This window comes from Melospiza melodia, chromosome 12 (genome assembly GCF_035770615.1).
Source record: "Melospiza melodia melodia isolate bMelMel2 chromosome 12, bMelMel2.pri, whole genome shotgun sequence".
NCBI classification, from domain to species: domain Eukaryota; kingdom Metazoa; phylum Chordata; class Aves; order Passeriformes; family Passerellidae; genus Melospiza; species Melospiza melodia.
This window is the reverse complement of record NC_086205.1, coordinates 22,754,537-22,774,045: the sequence shown is the minus strand read 5'-3', so window position 1 is coordinate 22,774,045 and position 19,509 is coordinate 22,754,537. Positions and strand designations below refer to the sequence as shown.

The 19,509-nt window shown below is 38.5% G+C and overlaps 1 protein-coding gene across 3 annotated transcripts in view; it reads left to right on the top strand.

Moving 5' to 3' along the window:
- Window positions 1-19,509, top strand: part of NAALADL2 (N-acetylated alpha-linked acidic dipeptidase like 2) — a 395,312-nt gene that overhangs the window by 358,450 nt on the left and 17,353 nt on the right. For all 3 annotated transcript variants that reach the window (XM_063167294.1, XM_063167293.1, XM_063167295.1), the window contains one exon: window positions 13,727-13,820. In XM_063167294.1, coding sequence (XP_063023364.1) covers window positions 13,727-13,820 — 94 coding nt within the window. The remainder of the gene's footprint in view (window positions 1-13,726; window positions 13,821-19,509) is intronic.

Below are 19,509 nucleotides of genomic sequence, written 5' to 3'. Positions count from 1 at the left end.
TGGTGAGTATATATACTGTTGTAAAATCCTGCAGTCTCCTCTGATCCATAATTGTATTTCTTGGACTATTTTTATCATAATTTCCTTAGTTGAAGTGGACCTTCAAGCTTCCATTCTTGTATGACTAGGTAGGTAATAAAATTATTGAAGTGCAACTTTGAGAATGAGCAACTAATAACTTTAAATTTACTGTCTGCTCCAATAATTGTAGTTTTCAAAGTATCTCAAAAGACAGTCTGGGAATCTTGCTTTTAGTGTCCATGTAAGGCAATACTTGAGATGATCGTGAGCCATGTGGTTTTAATAGGAAGATTTTTAATGTTAAGAAAGAAGCTCTTTCTTTCTTTCAGTTTGGTTGGTTTAGTACACTGAGTTGTGTTGCTTTTCTTGCTAGTCTTAGTGGTTTTAATTCACAGAAAGTAATGAAGGAAAAAATGCAAAGCACATCCTTTACACTGCTAAACAACCACAGTAATATGTTTAGAAAATGTATTGAGCTACCTAATCCAAAGCTCATGGAAACTGAATGCAGGTTGATAGCAGTGGGATTTAATTAGGCTTGGCTGACTTTTTTTTTTTTTTTAACCCTTGTGTGTTAAATAAATCACTTTTCCTGAGAAGCAGATAGTGAGGGAAGGGCTGACAATACCAGAGCTTAGGGCCAAGGTTGCCTGGTGTCCACTCACATCTTGGAACCAATAATTGCTTCTGCAATGTTATTTCAAAGCTCAGCATCCATTTTCAGAGGGACTGGTGGCACTGGCAGATAAGCAGTGTGGGATCTTGCTGACTCCATCCCTTTCAGTTACCAGCTTTATTTAGTACCTGCCAGCTAACCTGCTAACCTGGGGTAGGAAACATTCTCCAGTTAACATCCCCAGCAATACAAAATGATTATTTTTAGTGGACTAAACCACAAAATCAATTCTAGATTTTCTGTTGTTGTTTTTTTTTTTTTTCCCAAGTCAAGTTCCAGTCACACTGAGCAGTAAGACACAAGACTGTGGTAAGAGTTCTGCTGACCTTCAGTGTTGAGAATAATGCTTGTAGGTAGTGCAGATGGCCACACTTAGGTTTTTTATTTGCGTTCGTCTAGACAGACTTTGTGACATGCTGCTGACTTTCTCTCCCCTGAAATGTGAATTCAGAATGAAAATAAAATACCATGGATGAGATACTGTGAACCATTATGATAACTCATGCTAATTGAAGTTAGATTTCAGGATTTATGAATTATCTCTGCTCATTAGATTAAGCTAAAGAACTTTGAGGTCATTTAGTCCATTCGTGCTGGTACAATATACTCACTTCCTTTCTTCCTAGGTTGTATTTAACTACAAAGAGAAAAGTCTTGTGCTGCTTTATTTGATGAGCTGTTCCACAATCCAAAATGACTTCTCACAAAGTTTTTCCCTTCTCTTGTTCAATATAAATAGTTTTCCCTTAATTACATCACTTTTGGTTGTTTCTTTTAATTTTTCCTTGGAAACTCGAATTTCCTGTCACTACTGTGTTCTGATTTTTTTTTAGTAAAAGAATTCTTTATTGTGAGATCAAAGAATTCTGATATACATTAGCACTTTAATTATAAGCTGCAGAATGATAACTGAATGAATAGGGTGAAGGCTTTTTTAGACTAGCAGGGCTGACAATTAGAAAGGCTTTTGCATGACTTGCAGCACAGCCTTTTTTTTTTTTTTTTTTTTTTTTTTTTTTTTTTTTTTTTTATTGTAAATGAAGATTAATAATCCCTAATAGCTACTGGGCTCTTTTAATGTAATATTCTTCACAAATAAACCCCTTAGTTAGATGGTACTGGTGCCCCCCTTCACATCCCCTCTTTTGCAAATGTCATTTGTTACTTAAGCAGAGTAAGCAGAAAATTAACTCTGTCTTCAGTCAAGTTTAACCTCTGTCTCAGGGACACGAGGGTTGTGTGCAGAGAATTGCTGCAGGACTTGAGGTAAAATAAATATTAACAAATCAGCATGATATAGTGGTCTAATCTAATACTGTGTCTGGAGTCTGCTGTTCTTGGAGTGGAAAATTTAAACATTTGGGAATGGACAGACACAGTGATGCCTCCAGACTCCCCTGGGACAGTGACCCTCAGCAGGACCCAGCTGGCAGTGCTTAAAAACTGCCAGATCTAGCATCATTTCCAGTTTCCCTGGTTCAAATATCTTGAGAGGTCAGTATTGATCAAGTGAAATGGAGTTTAAGTGGTGTTAGGAAACTTGGAGTTACTTGTTACTCACTCATTTTGCCTAATGACTGAATTCTAAAATCTGCCATTTTCTAAAATTTGTCTGTAAGTAAAAACTATTTTCTTCTTTAGACACAGTGTTAAATATTCATTCTGATCAATTCCTCATTCCAAAAACATCCCATATAATTATTATTGGATGAAGCTTGGATGAATATATTGTTCATTAGGGTTCAGAGTCTTGCAGCACTATCCTATACCCAAAAGATCAGAACAGTTCCTGGAAGGCTTTTTCGTTTTTCTGAAAATACAAGTGAAAAACTTGTAAAATGTGTTTTTGATGTATGATGTAGACATAGTGCAATATCTTCTAGAAATTTCACTCTGATATCAAAATTCTTTTGATGATTATTTTTATTGAGTTTAAGGCTATTCAGAGTACATCAAATGCCTTTCCAAATGCTCGGATTCAGAGTACAAACACATTGCCTTTCTACTGGCTCAGATTCTAGAAAGTCTTCATTTATTTTAAAGTATGGAAATTAATATTATATCTAATTGCATCTGTCTTCAGTTTTAACATATGGAAGAGCTTTGAGATGAGTTTTTCTCTGATCTGTGAATGGAAGTGCACTTACACACATGCATGCCTGTATCACTTTGGATGCTCCCACTAATTTATTTGTTCACTCTGGGCCAGTGCCATATTCCACAGCACTTTTTCCCTTTGGGGGGAATTATGTAAAATTTAGAATTCTACATAATACGGGGGAAGTTATGTTGAATGCACAGATTACAATATGCTAAAGGACATTTTAGCACTCTGATACATTTTCATTCTAGAGAATTCGTTTAATTCCATCCTTTTTTCCCTGACCTCATGATCAAACCATTTCTCTGCATTGTAATTGTCTCTTATCTTGACATATTTGCCTTGCAAGTCTTTTTTCCTCCTGTAATCCATATACAGTGTTATATCAAAATGATGTTCCTCAGCTGTCCTTTTAATCTTCTCTTCCAGACATTGCCCAGGCTCCTGTTGATGGTCTGCAGCAAATTCCAACTTGATTTTTTCCTAAATAGTTTGCTTATTGCAGACTCCATCTGTTTCACTCTCCAGACTCCTCAAATACTTCCTTTTCATCTTACCTTTCACTACAGTGATCACATCTTCACTCTTGTTGTCCTTGTACACCCTTGTTGTCCTTATATTTGGAATACCAGTACATTAAGTATTTTAAGTATTGTATTACTGCAGTATTGTAAGATTATATTCTGTTTAAATGTTCTTCTCTGTGTAATATTTGCTGTTTCCATCAGATCATGCTGCTTTGTCCCTTTAACACAGAACCCACCTGAGGATACAGTGGAATGAAATGGCCATCACAATTTAATGATTTTAGTAGCAGGTGTATGATTATAGACCCAGATGTGCCAATAAATCTCAATTTTATCTTCAGATACTTTGATTTTTACAGCTAGGGTTCCTTATGAATTTCAAGGGCCATTCTATGACCTGAGTTTCCTTTCTCTGTTTATATAAATACTCTGTAATGGGAAAGATTTTTTATTTTGTCTTCAATCAGTGTTTTTCAGGGACAAGTTAGAAAGATGAGGGAGTTTCTTTTTCAGGTGAAATGGCTGTCTCAGGAACATGCCAGCTAATTATAAAATACTTCAGCAAGTTCATCAAACTGACCTGGGATTTCCTAAGACTCAAAGGGTTTGTCAGACTTGGCATTTCCCCCAAGCCTGAGGGGAGGTTGCTCAGCCCAAGCACATTCATCTTTAATTAATGTTTTCTTTTTAAAATAAAACAAGCAACCTTACCCCACCTTTGTTTGTGAAGTTATACTGTTTAATTATAGATCTCCTTTTGAGGTTCAAATGTCAAATTATTACTGTAAGTCAACTGATTACTTCTTGTTTTAGTTACATTGAAAATTAAACGTTCTGATACCAAAAACTGGTGGGAAAAAATTCACAGAAATTCCAGCTTTGAGTTTTGACCCTTGTAAGAAGCTTAAATACATTTTTGGCTTGGTAAGTCCCATGCAGAAGTAAATCCAAGAGCAGAACCTAACCCTAATTGAAGTAATTGCCTGGGAAGGAGATTGAGGCTGTTTGTGAAAGCTGCAGCAGGGATTGGTGTCTGGGGTAGCCCCAGTGAATTCTCCCCTGAGGTGGAATGTGCCTTTAATGTTGATGGGTCTGTTCTGTGAGCTCTGTGCTGCAGCAGGATGTATTTTCAGCCTCCCTGGGATGCTCAGCTCTGTGGGTCACTGGTGTCTCTCCCTCAGGGCCCGGCTGTCGTGTTTAATGAACTGTCACTGCTCCAATCCTGACTGATTAGAGCGACCTGAGGGGAAAAATTCGTTGTACCTTTGCTTCAGGAGATGGCAAGAGAGAAAAGAGCAGTGTTTTCTCTGTATCGCTATTAAATATCTCAGCTTTTCTGAGTTTGAGAGGATAGGGAGGCTTTAATATGTAATGTCATTAATCTTTCCATAATGCTTTTTCTGTTGAGTATGCTGAATTGACTGTCCAAGTTTGACAAGTTCCTCAAGGAGCTATTTCCTCAACCCATCGTGGATGATTTTCTTCAGTTGTTTCAACTCCTAAATTCTGTTTCTTTCTTTCTTTCATTGTCCCTGTTTTACCCTAAATTCTGTCTAAGGACTGGCTGCTGCCTAGCATATATTCTTCTTTCAGTATGGCCGCTTAGAAGACATAATTGCAAATAAAATTTGGGCTAACCAGAGGCTCCTCTAATAGCATTTCCACATCTCACAATCTCCACAGTCAGGTCTGATTCATTTTGAAGGTCATGCAATGCAAAATTTAAGAATGGTGGTATATTAACGCATCTTAGTCCTGATATTGTGATCATTAATGCTGAAAAAGTGTATAAATGAAATTGAGATAGATGAAAAAATGTAGAAAAAATGTATTGTCACAATAATGGAAGAAAAATAATAATGAACATCAAGGAGAATGACTGTTCGGTGCTGAAGCAGATTATATGCATTATTTTAATTAAGAGTGCTTAATAGTACATATGGTTTCCCTTGAATAATGATTGCATGCTGATGAAGTATGATTAGAGACTTTTTTTTTCAGAGTTCAATTAAATCAAATCCATTTCTGTAAAAGGAGAGTGATTAAAAAGATGATATCAAGGTCTAAACTGAAGGCTGTGGCTGAAGCTTCCTATTGCAGATTTCATTATTATCACTCTCCTCTGATGGCTATTATCTAGTTTTTAACAATGCCACAAGTTTCAGACTGTAGATTGAGCAGAAGAAGTGGCTTTAGAGATCAAATGGAAAATTGGGAAGTCCTTGGATGTCCTTGGGTGTGTGATCCTGGGGTTGTTCCAGCCTGGGAAGATTCTTGGTTCATGCATGTGTCTTGAAGCATGTCAGGAGATTATCTCTGATTATCAAGGCTCTGAGACAACATACTGTTTTCTGGGCTGATCTGTTTCTGTGGAGTGCTTGTGAACCTGGGTGATTAAATGCAGACTTGCACTGCTGCTTCTTTTCTCTCTAAGTCATTTCTGTCTGCCTGGGAAGGCTCCGAGACCAGCAGGGCCCAGCCAACTGTCTGGCAACTGTTAACAGAATTATCAATTATCTTCTGGAGTCCCATCATCCTGGGCTTTGATTATCCTGTGAGGAAGGAGGGCTGCTTGTGCTGACATCCTGATTGGTGCCCTAAACACACACACGAGGCAGGGGAAAGGAATGATGCTCATTATCTGGGAGCAAACACAGGGAAGGCTGTCCAGTAGAATGGGAGATCGTGGTGTTCATGCTCTTAATCACAGCCTGGTTTGTGTTTCATACCAGTCCACAGCAGTCTGCACTGACGACTCTTATCTGTTATTCTGAGGGGACTTTTACTTTCTTTGCTTCAAACTTCCCTTTATAACAAGGAAAAAATGCATTTTTTTGCGCTTAAGCGTGTGCACTGATAGCTAACTGCATGTTTTACCCTGCAAATAGCTTTATTACACATGCAAATAAAGAAAATTTTGGTTTAAGGTAATTAACATCTGTCCAAGATGCAATTTCTGTACGTGATTATTGTTATTGGAGATCTTTCACTCTGATCTATGGAGATAAATTTTGTTTTTGCAGAAGACCATTCTGCTGCATCCTTTTACATGATCACAACCATGCACACTGGGGAAAAGTCTGACTAACTCTTTTCCCTAAGATTTTAATCTAGTGGCCCTTTAGAAGTTAATTCAACACTGTCTTTGCATGCAGATACCATGAGAATTTGACATGCATGAATATTAAATAGATTAGAAAATCATCATTTTGAGATTATTGCTGCTTATGTTTATGTGCTCCACAGTTGACTCCATGGCTTGCTGTGTAAGCAGCAGCCCTGTGCAGACAGAGAGTGGCTCTGCCTCAGCTACAAATAAACTGGGTTGAGCTCAGGTTCATGTGCGCAGTGCCAAGCCTAACTCAATAAAGGCATTATCTTGGAAAGGAGTTCAGCATCCCTCCTCTCTGCCCCTGCAGAAACAAGAGCCTGAGAACTGCCCAAAATGGGCCAGGCTCTGACTGTGTGAGGGGCAGCAGGATGGGGGTAGAAGGTAGGACTGGAAAGAAACTCTGGATAATATCTAGAAGTTATAACCCAGACTATGTGGAATCATTCCTCATTATAAATTAATGCAATTTAAAATATTTTTAATAGAATTGTATAAAATCCTGAGTTGGAAGGGATCTACAAGGATCATGAAAGTCCAACTCCTGGGACAATCCAGTCAATCACACCATGATATTAAAAACTTCACATAAAAGCATTTAGATACACAAAAAATATGTATCTCCATAATATTATACATATAATTTGAAAAGCAGTAATTTCTACCAGTACACAAAAAGCAAAGCAGAGATAAGTAGGAGTTTCTTTTTTGTGCAAGAAACTGAAAGTAGTGGGATCAGTGATCACTCCCAGCTGTGAATGAAATCCATACAAAATGTAATTCAATTGTTCTAAGTGCTGTATATTTACTAAATTAGATTTTAAGCAAATTATTAACTTAAGAGGATACTTTTGACCTTAATTTATCAGTGCCTCAGAACCTCATCATGAATCATGCAGAAAACATAGTGTATGATCATGTAAATAGAGATCTGTATTCCAGAGCCAGCCCAAGCTACCACTGTTTTGGATTATCTAAATATGTAATTTTGGGGATTCCTAGTGCTGTGTGCCACCCTAATACAAACACTCAAGTGCTGCTTGCTGTGCACAGGATACCTGAAGAGATGGAAAGTCCATGTTTTATTTGCAATCACTTTTATTTCCTAATCAATAGTTTCTGTGCTAAGAGTAAATAAAACAATATTAAATTATTTGGGGGCAGGGAGTGTTGAAATGAAGTATTTAATATTTTGCAAGAACTCACAGTTTCCTTGTTCAGAAATTGGTATTTCTGATGAATTGCTGTGCTCTGGTTCACCCACTGTAGCACAGACTCTCCGTAGTCCTTTCTCAGAGAGCCCTCTACTGTCCTAAAATACAGCATGTGCCATTCAGTGTGTGATACCCCAAAATACCATTTATCTGAGGTGTGAATACATGCCCTTGTGCAAAGGTAGATTTCAATAAGGGAAAAAACCCCAAAACAAACAACAAACACATGATATTATTGAATATTTAAGAAATACGAATTTTTGGAGTTTGACGACTTTAACACAAAATGAATGTGTTTGTGGGCAGATTTCTGTTTCTCTGCCTAACCATGGGAATGTGGTTTTCAGAGACATAGAGGCTCAAAGAACTGGTTGTTTTCTCATGTTCCTGCCTCTGATTTTTCTTGTGTGAATCAGTTAATTTTTTTGAAAGGTGATGAATATAAAAAAACCCCTGCTGTGTAGACTGATTCTGCAGGAAATTTTTCCACAGTAAATTGAGATCCCACTATTAAAAATGCTCATTAATTAATCATGAGTCTCACGACTGCTGCCATTCATCTGGTAACACTAGGTGCTGAAATTGTTATTGCCAGGGAATCAGAGATTTCATTTAAATAGACTCAATTTCTCATGTTTAATTAAGGAAGTTGAGTGGATAGGGGGAACCAGAAGCAGCATATTTATGAAATTTGCCTGTATTAATAAAAATATTTCTTCAGTTTTGCAGGGGGGAGAAGGTGAGGAAGGCTGATTGGTTTAACATTTGAGATTACTAATACTGTGGTTCTGAGAGGAGATCTTAATATATGCAGATATTCATTCCTTATTTACACGGGTGTGGAGGCTGAAGCTGTTGTTTATAATTGGTTTAATGTCAGAAGATCTCAGCAGGTCACTCTGCTCATCAGTGTGTGTGGGAAGAGAGACCCTTGATGCACAAAAGAACACCTGAGATTAAACAACAGCCAGTCACCACAGTTAAACCTTTCCACTCATCTTAAGGAAGGAACAAGAGGAAAAAACTTGTTATTTTCAACACACTGTCACTGATTCCTCTAACAGCACAGAATTCTGCCATGTTCCTTCCCCATCCATGACCCCCCAGTGGTGATGTGTGAAGGGAGAGGTGCCAGGTGTGAGGGCAAATGTGACTTTAAAAAAATAATGCTGATATCAGAGGAAGGTGAGGCTCAGAGCTGCTCAGTCCCAAGGATTGTTCGGGTCTGTAGCAGCCAGGCTTAGAGATGGGTAATGTTGAGTTTGTAGCTGAGAATCTGCACAGGTTTACCACGCTACCATGTCACATTGCCTCTCCTCTCACATGGTTTGGGTGGATAAGCTGCCACATGTGTGCTGGTTTCCTCTGGAAGTGCACAGATGTCAGTAAAGTGTTGTTAACATGCATAGAATAAAATCTAAAAAGTGTGTTGCAGAGGCATATGGCTTGAAATGCAGAGGAGTTGGTGCTGCACAACTCAGGTTTCAAGTATCTGAGCCTAATTCTTTCCAGCAGGTAAAACTGGAGTACAACACTGCTGAAGACATTGTTTACAGAAGGATAAACATGGCAGTTTACCTGATTTTTTAAGTTATGTTGTTTGTAACCTGGCATATGAAGAGATCTGAGATGTCTGTTTAGATTTTAACACTCCTAATGTAGCTAAAAATGTCCTAAAGACTCAGCACTTCCACCCACTGAGGTTGGTATGGCACAGCTTCAAATTCCACTGAGCAAAAAACCAAAAAAAAACCCCAAGATTGGCGTGCAAACTTCTGTGTCAAAGAAACTCCTGCACGCTGCATGCTGCTGTTTATTCTAGCAGATTGATCTCTCTCACGCAGAATATTTTCATATCTTCATATCCACTAAATATCCTTTAATTTTACTCCTCTGTGGCAGAATGGAGCATGGGTGGCTGTGCCTGCCTTGTCAGGAAAGCCAGCCAGCACTTGAGGCACGTCCCTGCAAGGCAGGCTCAGGAGCAGCCTGCCCCCAGAGCAAAACTGAATTGTGTAACAGAGACTCTGTGGAGCCCTTCACATTTATCTACCCTGGGCTTAAAGTATTCCTATTTTTAAAAAAAAAAATAAATTTGTGTGCCAGCAGACATGCTTTATGCTGCTAGTAGGCAGCTTGGATGTTTGAGGAAGAAAGTTGTGTTTTGAACGCTGGGTTTAACTTCCTGAGAAAACAGCTGTGACATAGAAAAAACCCCAACCTGTGATGAATCCCCCCCAAACTCCACTTTATTTCATTTCCGTATTTGCATTGTAAAACAGCTAAACTGGTAATGTATGTTTATAATTTATATAGAGGAACATATTGTGTGCATTTAATCCAGGTATTTTTTTTTATGTCACAGTCTTTTAGAAAGTGTTGTGGATCCATCTGATGTTCCTGAAAATTGGATTTTATAGTCAAATTAGGTTCATAGATAGGTAGAATTGCAAGAATGCATAGTTCCTGAAGGAATAGTTTGTATAACTCTGGAAGAGGAAAAAACCTACAATGTCATTTGGAAATGTCACATGATAATGAATCATCTTTAACACCAACATTTTTTTTTAAGTTTGTGATTTTTCCTTTTATCTTTTGGGTCCTACACAGTGTCAGAGAAGTAAAAGCAGGGACAGCAATTATTTCCTTCCTACAAAGATGTTTATGCCTTTATGTAAAAGACCTTGAAATAATGTTACTTTGGTATAAACCTATTTTAAATATTCAGGTTTGTTTTGCAGTATGCATTCAATTACACAATGGTTTGAGTTGGAAGGGATCTTAAAACTCATCTTTGAGCTTTGTCATGGGCAGGGACACCTTCCACTGTCCCAGGTTGCTCCAAGCCCTGTCCAACCTTGGACATTTCCAGGGATCCAGGAGCATCCACAGCTTCTGTGGGCAACCTCTGCCTCCCCACCCCCATAGAGAACAAATAAGTGCAACTCTACAAATATTGTTACATTTTACATTAGTACTTATTTATTAAGTAATTGGAAGTTCATCAATAAATTTTCATTTACTGGAAAACACCTTTCTCACAGCTGAGTGCATTTTTTGTCATTATTTTTTCGTTTTAAAATAGAAAGAAAATCATTACGGGATGAATCAGCATTTGAACTCTTAAGATCTTTTCTTAGACTTGATAATTGTATAAATGTTACATCAGTTATTGTGTATTGTAAGTGTATTATGTATAAATGCTGTTTGAGAAGTTGTCATTAGTGTTTTAACCACTTCAGTACGGGAACAGAATCAATCACTCTGCTTTAGCTTTTTACTGCATGAGAAAATTGTTGTCTTTACTCTTAGCTAAATTATTCTCGCATTTAATAATTCAGTAGTCAGTCTGATGCATTTTTCACCTGGGAAAAGGGGGCCAAATCTTGTCTTTATTTTCCATGTATATTCAGTGTTGCGCTCGGGGGAATGGTATATCCAAAAATAAGACTATAAATAAGAAATCAGTAGCCTTTTCTGTCTTGCTGCTTTATGTGGGTTTGATATATGCTCCTGCAGCATTATTACTTACTCTGTTCAAATCAATGCTCTGAGCTTTCCTTTACATGATTGATTCCTTCCAGATTAGCCCACAAAGTACGTGATTTAATAAACACCACTGCTACCTGTTTGCTAACACACAGATGTCTGCAGTGCTGCACAGAGACTGTAAAATTCCTAAAAGTGCTTCAGTCAGTCATAAGATTTGGATGGTATCACTTTATTTAAGTAGGAAAAAGAAAACAGATTTGGTCTGCTGTAGTGGAAAGCAAACTAAAATTCCTTGGAAGAAACAGAAATAAGGCAAGAATTCATTAAAATGAAGGCAGATTCTGCAGGAGATAATGATATAAAGGAAAGTTGCTTACTAGGGTATTGTCCTCTTTAAATGCCACTTTCCTGCTTCACAAAATAAGCATTTTTCCCTTGCTTTTGTGTTCATAAACTTGTGGTAGCAGATTGTAAAGTATCAGCAACAACATTATAACTGCTGATGTCACTTCCTAAAATACCTATGGAGATGTATTTTTATTATCATTTAGTGAAAGTTTTAGCAGAAATGAGCTGTCAAGGAAGAATTTAAATGTTCTGTAGTGCTGTTTTGGGGTTCAGTGGGTCCATGTAGAATACCTGTTTTTTATTAGGATGTTATTTTAGTGTCACAGTTGCTTATCTGTTGCAACTCACAGGGTGCTCGTGTTCTGGGCAGTGTATCTTGCAAGAGTTCCATGCAGGACATGGAAGGATTTTTTCTGTCATTTGGATATTTAGAACCAGATTTTTCATAGTTGCTTCTGGCTGGATTCTATGGGCCTGGTTTAGGTGCAGATTTGTACAGGTTTTAGTTTGCCATAACAGTTTCATTTTTTGTCTTTTCATAATACTTCTCTGATATCTCTGAGACCAGTGTTTTTTAGTCCTTTCCAGACAATTTTTGTGTATAATTACTGATAGATAATGTAATGGCCTTTGAGCATTGATGGCCTGAGAAATTGGGAAGTTTCTTCATAAGAAGTTACTGTGTAATACTTTTACACAGCTGTCCAGACATAGTATTTTTTATCTTCGAGTTCACTCTTAGTTCTTTGTTTTTCCTGATAATGGCCTGCCATAACATTATTCCTCCCTATATTTTCTCTATATATATAAGGCAGGGGTTTTTTTCCTTTGTGCCTTCTGTGATATTGTTTTCTGTGGAGGTAAATCTCCATATCTTCTCATCTATGCTCAGATATGGGCTGCAGTCTGATACACACCATATTCCCTCAGTCTCTGTACCCAAACCAGTCTATGGGCAGGTCATTTCTTCTGTGCTTTCTGAGAAATGTTGTGAGGTTCTATTAATCTTTCTCCAGGAAACTTGTATTTCTGATATTACCCTGCTTTCATCTACTTCCCTGGGAGATGGTTTTCCTTTTCAATTGCTGTACTATTGTTTTTAATATTACTGAGGCTTTGTCTCTTTCTATTGTAAAATTAAAATGCTACTTTTGGCACAGAAACTATCATATTGCTTTTGAAGGATAGATATTATTCTTGCTCCCCCAACACCTTGGGAGGAATTGTGCAATATGATTCTATTCAGTCCACATTTTTATCAACATGGTCACCATCACCTGCAGCCATCATTCCATTTTTAGAGAACAGCCTTACAGGTATTTTTTTCCCTTTTTGCCATATCAATATATGAAGAAGATGAATGAAAGTTTCTTGCATGTTTTTGTCAGTGTGTTTTTATAACTCCCACAAACAGTGATGGACTTGGCAGCCTGGAGACTGAAATCCTCTGTTTAATCACAGCTAGGTGTAGTTCAGCAGAAAGATGTATTTCTATACACAGCCCCTGTAGCATGTCTAAGCCTCGAGCTGGGGAGCTGACCTTCTGTAAACAGAAAAAAGCTCTCAGGCCTCTCAGCCCCTGCCTTATCTGGAACTGTTGAAAAAGAAGCATTCATGCCATTGAGTTTTTGTGACAGGTGCTGACATCTAGTCTGGAGTGGGCTGAGGGCTCTCTTTGGGGAATTTCTTTCCCTGAGTTCCTGAGAGAAAGCAGTGTTGTACCCAGCCTGGGAGTTGCACATCTGCGTGCATCGAGTTGTCACATAACACTTCTAAAGGCAGTGGCTTCTTCAGGCCAGCTTGCATTTAGCCCTAGGCTTGATCCTCTCATCATTAATGTCTGTGATTCTTTATTTTGGTTGTGAAAACTCTCAAAATCCAATAGCTGAGACCAGAGAACTAAGTAAAACTTTAAACTTCATTCCCATGTATAGAATATTGAGATAATTTATTTGAAAACAAAGCAAAAATGTCCTCCAGAGAATCTTGCAACATTCTGAGCCCAGAGAAGACACACTGCACAGAATTGTTGTGTTGGTCATAAATTGTATTCTCTGAACATTTTGTAGTGATGTACAGAAAGGCAATGGTCCTGGTCATATTCCTTTTCATAAATTTGTACTTATTTCCCTGAAAATCCAATGTAATGAAAAAAGCATGCTATTTCACAAGAAGTGCTGACTATTAAATCTGCTGGAAATAATTTGACTGGGGTTTGGGTCTTTTTGTATTTTTCAGCTAACAGGACAAGTGACTTTGCAAATTGCTACTGCTCCAGTTTTGCCGTTTAACGCCCTCGACATCGCGTTAGAAGTTCAGAACAGTCTGAAAGGTAATTTTCATTAGAGGAATATTGTTCTCCATTATTACAGGGGAGGAAAAAGCATCATCTAATCCCTGATACATATTTTCAATCTTGAATAATAGCCAGTGATTTTACTAGTTAAATAGGGCCATTATAGAATGCTGAATAAAACACAGTTTTGGTGCTAAAGAAAGCCACAAAGTTTTTAGATTTCTTCTGATGTTACTTTGTCAATTAAGCAGTACAGGTTAGTGTAGTGTCCTGAAACCTCTGAAAAATATTTCTGTTTATAGGTTTATGAAACTCTCAAGTTGATCTGTTAAATAGAGAAGTCATTTCTATAAAATCACACCCAAACTTCACATATCCTTCAGCAGATTGTGAGATCATATCTCAAATGTAAAGACTTTTTGAAGTCTTCAGGTGCTGCCCCTGCATTTCGTTCACTCCCTACACTATAAAGCACCACTTCTCTGTAACACATACTCATAGAAGTATGATACCTTTGCTTTAATCTTTGCCATCCATCATTGTGAAGATGTAGGAGTCAGGAGGCAAGTATTGGTCTGGAACCAGTGAGCATCTAAAAAGACAAGTAATTTTAGCTCTGTTGTGCCACATAAACATTGGTTTAGTTCAGCCTAAACACAGCAGGGGATGATCATCAAATGAAGTGTGGCTCAGCTGGTGTTCCTTCAACTGAACATGAGATATCTTCTATTGTTCTTCCTTTTTCTTTATTTTGAGTAACAGGAAACGTTGATTTAAACTGACTTTTTTTCCCCTCAACTTCAGTTAGGTCATTTATCTCTACCACTTCAGGGGAGAGAAAATTATTTCCTAGGCTGCAGGGCCAGCAGGATAAATTTTCTCCCAGCTGTTCACTTTGGAGTTTTGTTTAATGATTTTCCTCATGGCTTTCATGTCTTGTCTGTCTCTGACTTGTATAAAAGAACAGTTTATGTTCATTTTGGAAAACATTAAGACAATGGTCCTTTTTCAGTTACTTAAATGAGAAGTTGTAGGTTTTTTATGTGGCTCATGGGTTTATTCATTCTTCAAAAGATTTTGTGTTGAACAAACTTTCCAGTTCAAAGTTGGAATGTCTTAGTAAGCTGTTTCCTTCTCCAACTCAATGCAAACTGTAAATGTAGAAAAGATGAAGGTAAATCTGCTTGACATGTAAAATAATTGTTCATTAGGCTTAATTTTGTGCCTCTGGGATCTGGTTCAGCCAATTCCTTGAACACAGATTTTATTACCCATTGGACTTTCTCACATGCTTGAAGTTAAATTTTGTGTAAATATTTGAGTCACTGTTTTTGCAGTCTCTTGCATGTACTCACAAAAGGTTGTGTATACCTTGATACTTGTTAATACTGCATTTATTTACGTTTCTGAAGGATTTAACTCTGTAATGTGGTGGGTGTCTGTGCAGTTAGCTCTGCTAAATTCCATGGGATGTTACTCAGCACCTCACAGAGTATTTCTTACATCCAGGATAGGGTGGATGGCAAGTTGTGTCATTCCCAACACGTTCATATGGCTCATGGCCGGTTCTTCAGGAAGATGGGGAAGAGGCTGCTAAGTGACACGTGTTCTCTCCCCTTGCACACACCAGAACTGTTGGAAACAAACTTTGGGTTTATCTGAAAGAAGGGGTTGGGGCTGGAGAGATTTATTTTTCTGCCTCTGCTGATGGTCTGATGTTTAACAGGAGACCTTGTGGTCATAGATGATGGGAGATGGAGGTTCCAACACTGAAATTCAGGTCCCCAGGGCTGGTCAGGCCTGCCTATTCACAGGTGTGATATTTTAAACAAATTCATGAATAAGGAACTGCTTAGAATATTCTCATTAGCTGCACCTTGCAGCTGTGTGGGGTTTGTGCCTTCCATACATTTAAAGTCAAGACCCATTTTAACTTGAATCAAATACATTAATATCCTGCTAGGCCTTGTATCCTATGAAAATCCAATTAATCTTTTGAGTTAGGGTACAGACAAGATGTCAAATCTGGTGTGTGAGTGATACAAACAGTGCTTTTAAGCATTCTTGTGGAAGTGCTTTGTATGTATATGCAAGAAAAATGTACAATCACTTGTATAGAAGTGTTTTGTATGTAAACATATTTTTATCCAGAACATATTTGTGCTGCAAGCCCTTAGCACTGTGCTCCTTGTAGCCTGTCTGTAAAATCTGGTGTGTGTTACAGCAAGTTTCAGGGGTTGATGGTGGAGATTCTCCAGCACCTCATTAGGATTAAAAGCATTCCTGTACCTTTGCACCTGACTGTCCCAGCAGTAGCAAGTTCAGCCACCCAGTTTACACAATTAGTCAGCCAGGTTGGTGTTGTCCCTCGCTTGGGTGCTGTTGAAGCTGATGTCATTTATTGATGTCATTTATTACTGCCACTCTCTTGGACTCGTGCAGACCTTCCACAGTTGGTGTCTGTGCCCCAGCCCTGAGCTGTGCCCGGGCAGCACCAGGCAGGAGAGGTGAGATCCCCACCCGTGGCTGTCAGCACCGGCTGCTGGAGCAGATTGTCGCCATCTCTGATGGCCACTGGCTGAGAGGGAGAGCCTCATGAAGACAAATTGAGGGTGGATGAGATTTTTCTGGTTTTCCAGAAGTGCAAGAGCTGTGATTTAAAGCTCTTTGGCTGACTCAGTGTCGGCTGTGTGTGGCTCCTTATCAGTTAGGCCCTTTTTTCTCCCAGAATGGATGTTTTACAGATATTACTGCAGCTGAAGTACTTGGGGTGATAATACTAGGCAGCACTAGCAGAAGTTTAAAATAATCTGGTTTACAATAAGTCATTCCCAGGGAAGTCTGCTTGACTTTCCACAGCCCTGTCTCTACCCATACATTTCAAAACATCAGCCTAAACTCTCTGTCCTTAGAAAAAATCAATAGAGAAACCTATCTCTCTCATTTACTTGATGGCTGCATGCTCATTGCCTACAGCTATCTGCTACTCTTCAGCTTGGCATCATTTTACCTGCTTGACTGTATTTCCCTGATCATTTTGGGTGCTTTTCAGAATTACGCTCTCCTCCTGTCTGTAATGTTCAGAAAATTTCACTCTTTACTGTTCCTACCCTTTATTCTTGACTGCAGCAGAGGTGAAAAATGCAACAAATCTGTATCTAAGAGAGAAAAATCTCTTTTGTCATGAGACACTGGCATCTTGTCTTCAGTATCCATTCAAAGTTATTATGTATTAGTACCTTTTTTCAGCCTTTAAAAGACAGTCATGGAAAAAGGCATTTTCCATGGATAAACATTTAGTCCTGAAGGGCAAGGATAAGCATCTATTCTGTGTTAGAAGGCCTTAAGTTTCAGCAGTTCTGTACAAAGTCATTGGTAACTTCATAGTATCATAGAATGGTTTGGGTTGCAAGGGACCTTTTTAAGGTCACCTAGTCCAGTGCAGTGAGCAGGGAGATCAGATCAAGATGCTCAGAGCCTCATCCAAGCTGGCACTGAAATGTTTCCAGGATGGGGCACCCACCACCTCCCTGGGCAACCCAGTGTTCCATCATCCTCAATGTAAAAAATCTCTTCCTTACACCTAGCCTAAATCTAATCTTTTGGTTTAAAACCCTTACCCCTTGTCCTATTTCAAAAGTTTCTTACAAATCCCCCTTTCAGTATTAACAGAGCACAATGAAGTCTCCCTGGAGCCTGCCCTTCTCCAGGCTCCTGTATTGACGTGCACACAGTAAAATGTCACAACATTCCTCTTTAACATGACTTCTTTGCAAAAAGGCCTGGAGCAGCACCAGATGAGTTTACTTGGGCTACAGCAGTCATGGCAGCAAAACTGAAGCTGATGGCAGCGTATCCTTTGCACTGTGGATGTCTGTGGATTTGTGGTTCTGCCCCTTAGGGTGCTTCTTACACCCTTCAAAGCTTACAAAGCTTTCCTATTCAGATTTTCTACTGCCTGGTCTGCTTATCCTATTTTACAGAGCATGAAGAATTTTCCTAGTGAATACAGAAGCACATGATAGCTGATTCAGAATTTGCAAGCTAATCAAAACCTGAAGCAATTTCCCTTCTCTCTTACATGCAAGCACATGTTCACATATATGGCAAACAAGCATCATTCCTTAAAATGCTGATTTATCTGTGCTCCATTTCCTATAAGTACTCACAGGCAAGTATTTTCATAATAGAGGGCACAAACAGAATTTAAAACTGTTCAACCTCTAGCTGTGCTTTTCATAAGAGCAATCAGTTACAGAGGGAAAGGCTGTTGTATTCAGTGTCTGTAAAAATATCTGTTTGGTGTAACTTGTTTCTGAATAGGATCCAGTTGCATTTAGCAAATGCAATGAAATTCAACAGTGTAATTCCTGATCAAGAGTGCACATGCTCTTGAGTCACTGTACTGTATTTGCAATTTTTATTTTTGTAGCAACTAAACAACTAGCTTGGATGATTCATCATGATTCACATTGGAGACAAAAGGACAAAGAATACAAAATAAAATAATGTGGCATTGTTTTCTCTTTAACAAGGTAACAGTTGTGCTTGATTTTTCTCTGTAAAAGCATCACAAGGTGCTTAAGACATTATTAGTTAATGCAGGGTTTTCTTGAAGAATCATTTGCCCTTCCATTCCCATCTTCTCAGCCTGAGAAAAGCATAAATCAGTTTCCCTTGGTGGTGCAGTTCAGAGTGTGGTGATGCCTGTTCTGGCCTTGGCTGGCTGAGGTAACACTGCCCATCCTTGCAAGTTTTGTACTGAAGCACTGAAAAAGGGCCTGGGTGTGTTTTCTGACAACTGCTGGTTTAGAGTGTAAAACAAAGAGTTGGTTTAAGGTCTGTGGAGAACAGGTGAGAGCATTTACAGAATTTTTGTGTTTAAAGGGTGGTCTGGTTGGCTTCATTTCCAAGTACAGAAAGATGGATTTTCCCTTTATCTCACTTTCCCTACTGAAAAGGCAAATCTGACATTTGCAATTGTTTATATAAGATTCAGAATAATAATTTTATGTTACTTGGAATACAAAGTGCTTTGCTGAAGCCAAAGGATTCTTTCTTACAGGGTGGATTTAAACATTTCCATATGGACACAAGTCCCAGGGTAAGGTGTGCACGGTGCCTGCATTATATACATGGGAATAGGAAGTTCTTCAGCTGCACAGGATGTTTGCCAAAGATTTGGAAATTAAGGATAATGATATTTTGCAAATACCTTAAATGTAGCAAGCTTATATGCTTGAAGAATATTTTTATGAGGCATCAACCTAGCTTGATCAGAATTTCAATTACTTCAGACTCACAGAGTTACCAACCCTTTATATCAAGATGCCAGCACACCTGTTATCCATCCTGCTTAGGGAAAGGTGGATTTGTCAAGTGTCATTAGCAAAGGAACCTTGTCCCAAACCAGGACAGACATAAACCATCTTCTTTCACTCCTGTTCCCCCAGGGAGCTTCTGTTCATTGCTGAAATTCATCTTGATCTCTCAGGAAATCTGACAGTTTCTCTCACACCAGCATCTTGTCTCTCCGTGTATTCCGGATCATTTCATGTTTTGCTAGATTGGAATGTGCCAGTCAGCTGAATGACAGCAGTATATGGGATCTATGAACTCCTTTGCCTGTGCTGGAATGTATCCAATAGCAAGTCTCTTTTTCTATATGAGAGAGAGAATATGTTATATTCAGGCATTTCCTTGGGTTTCTTAGTTACACATGTTT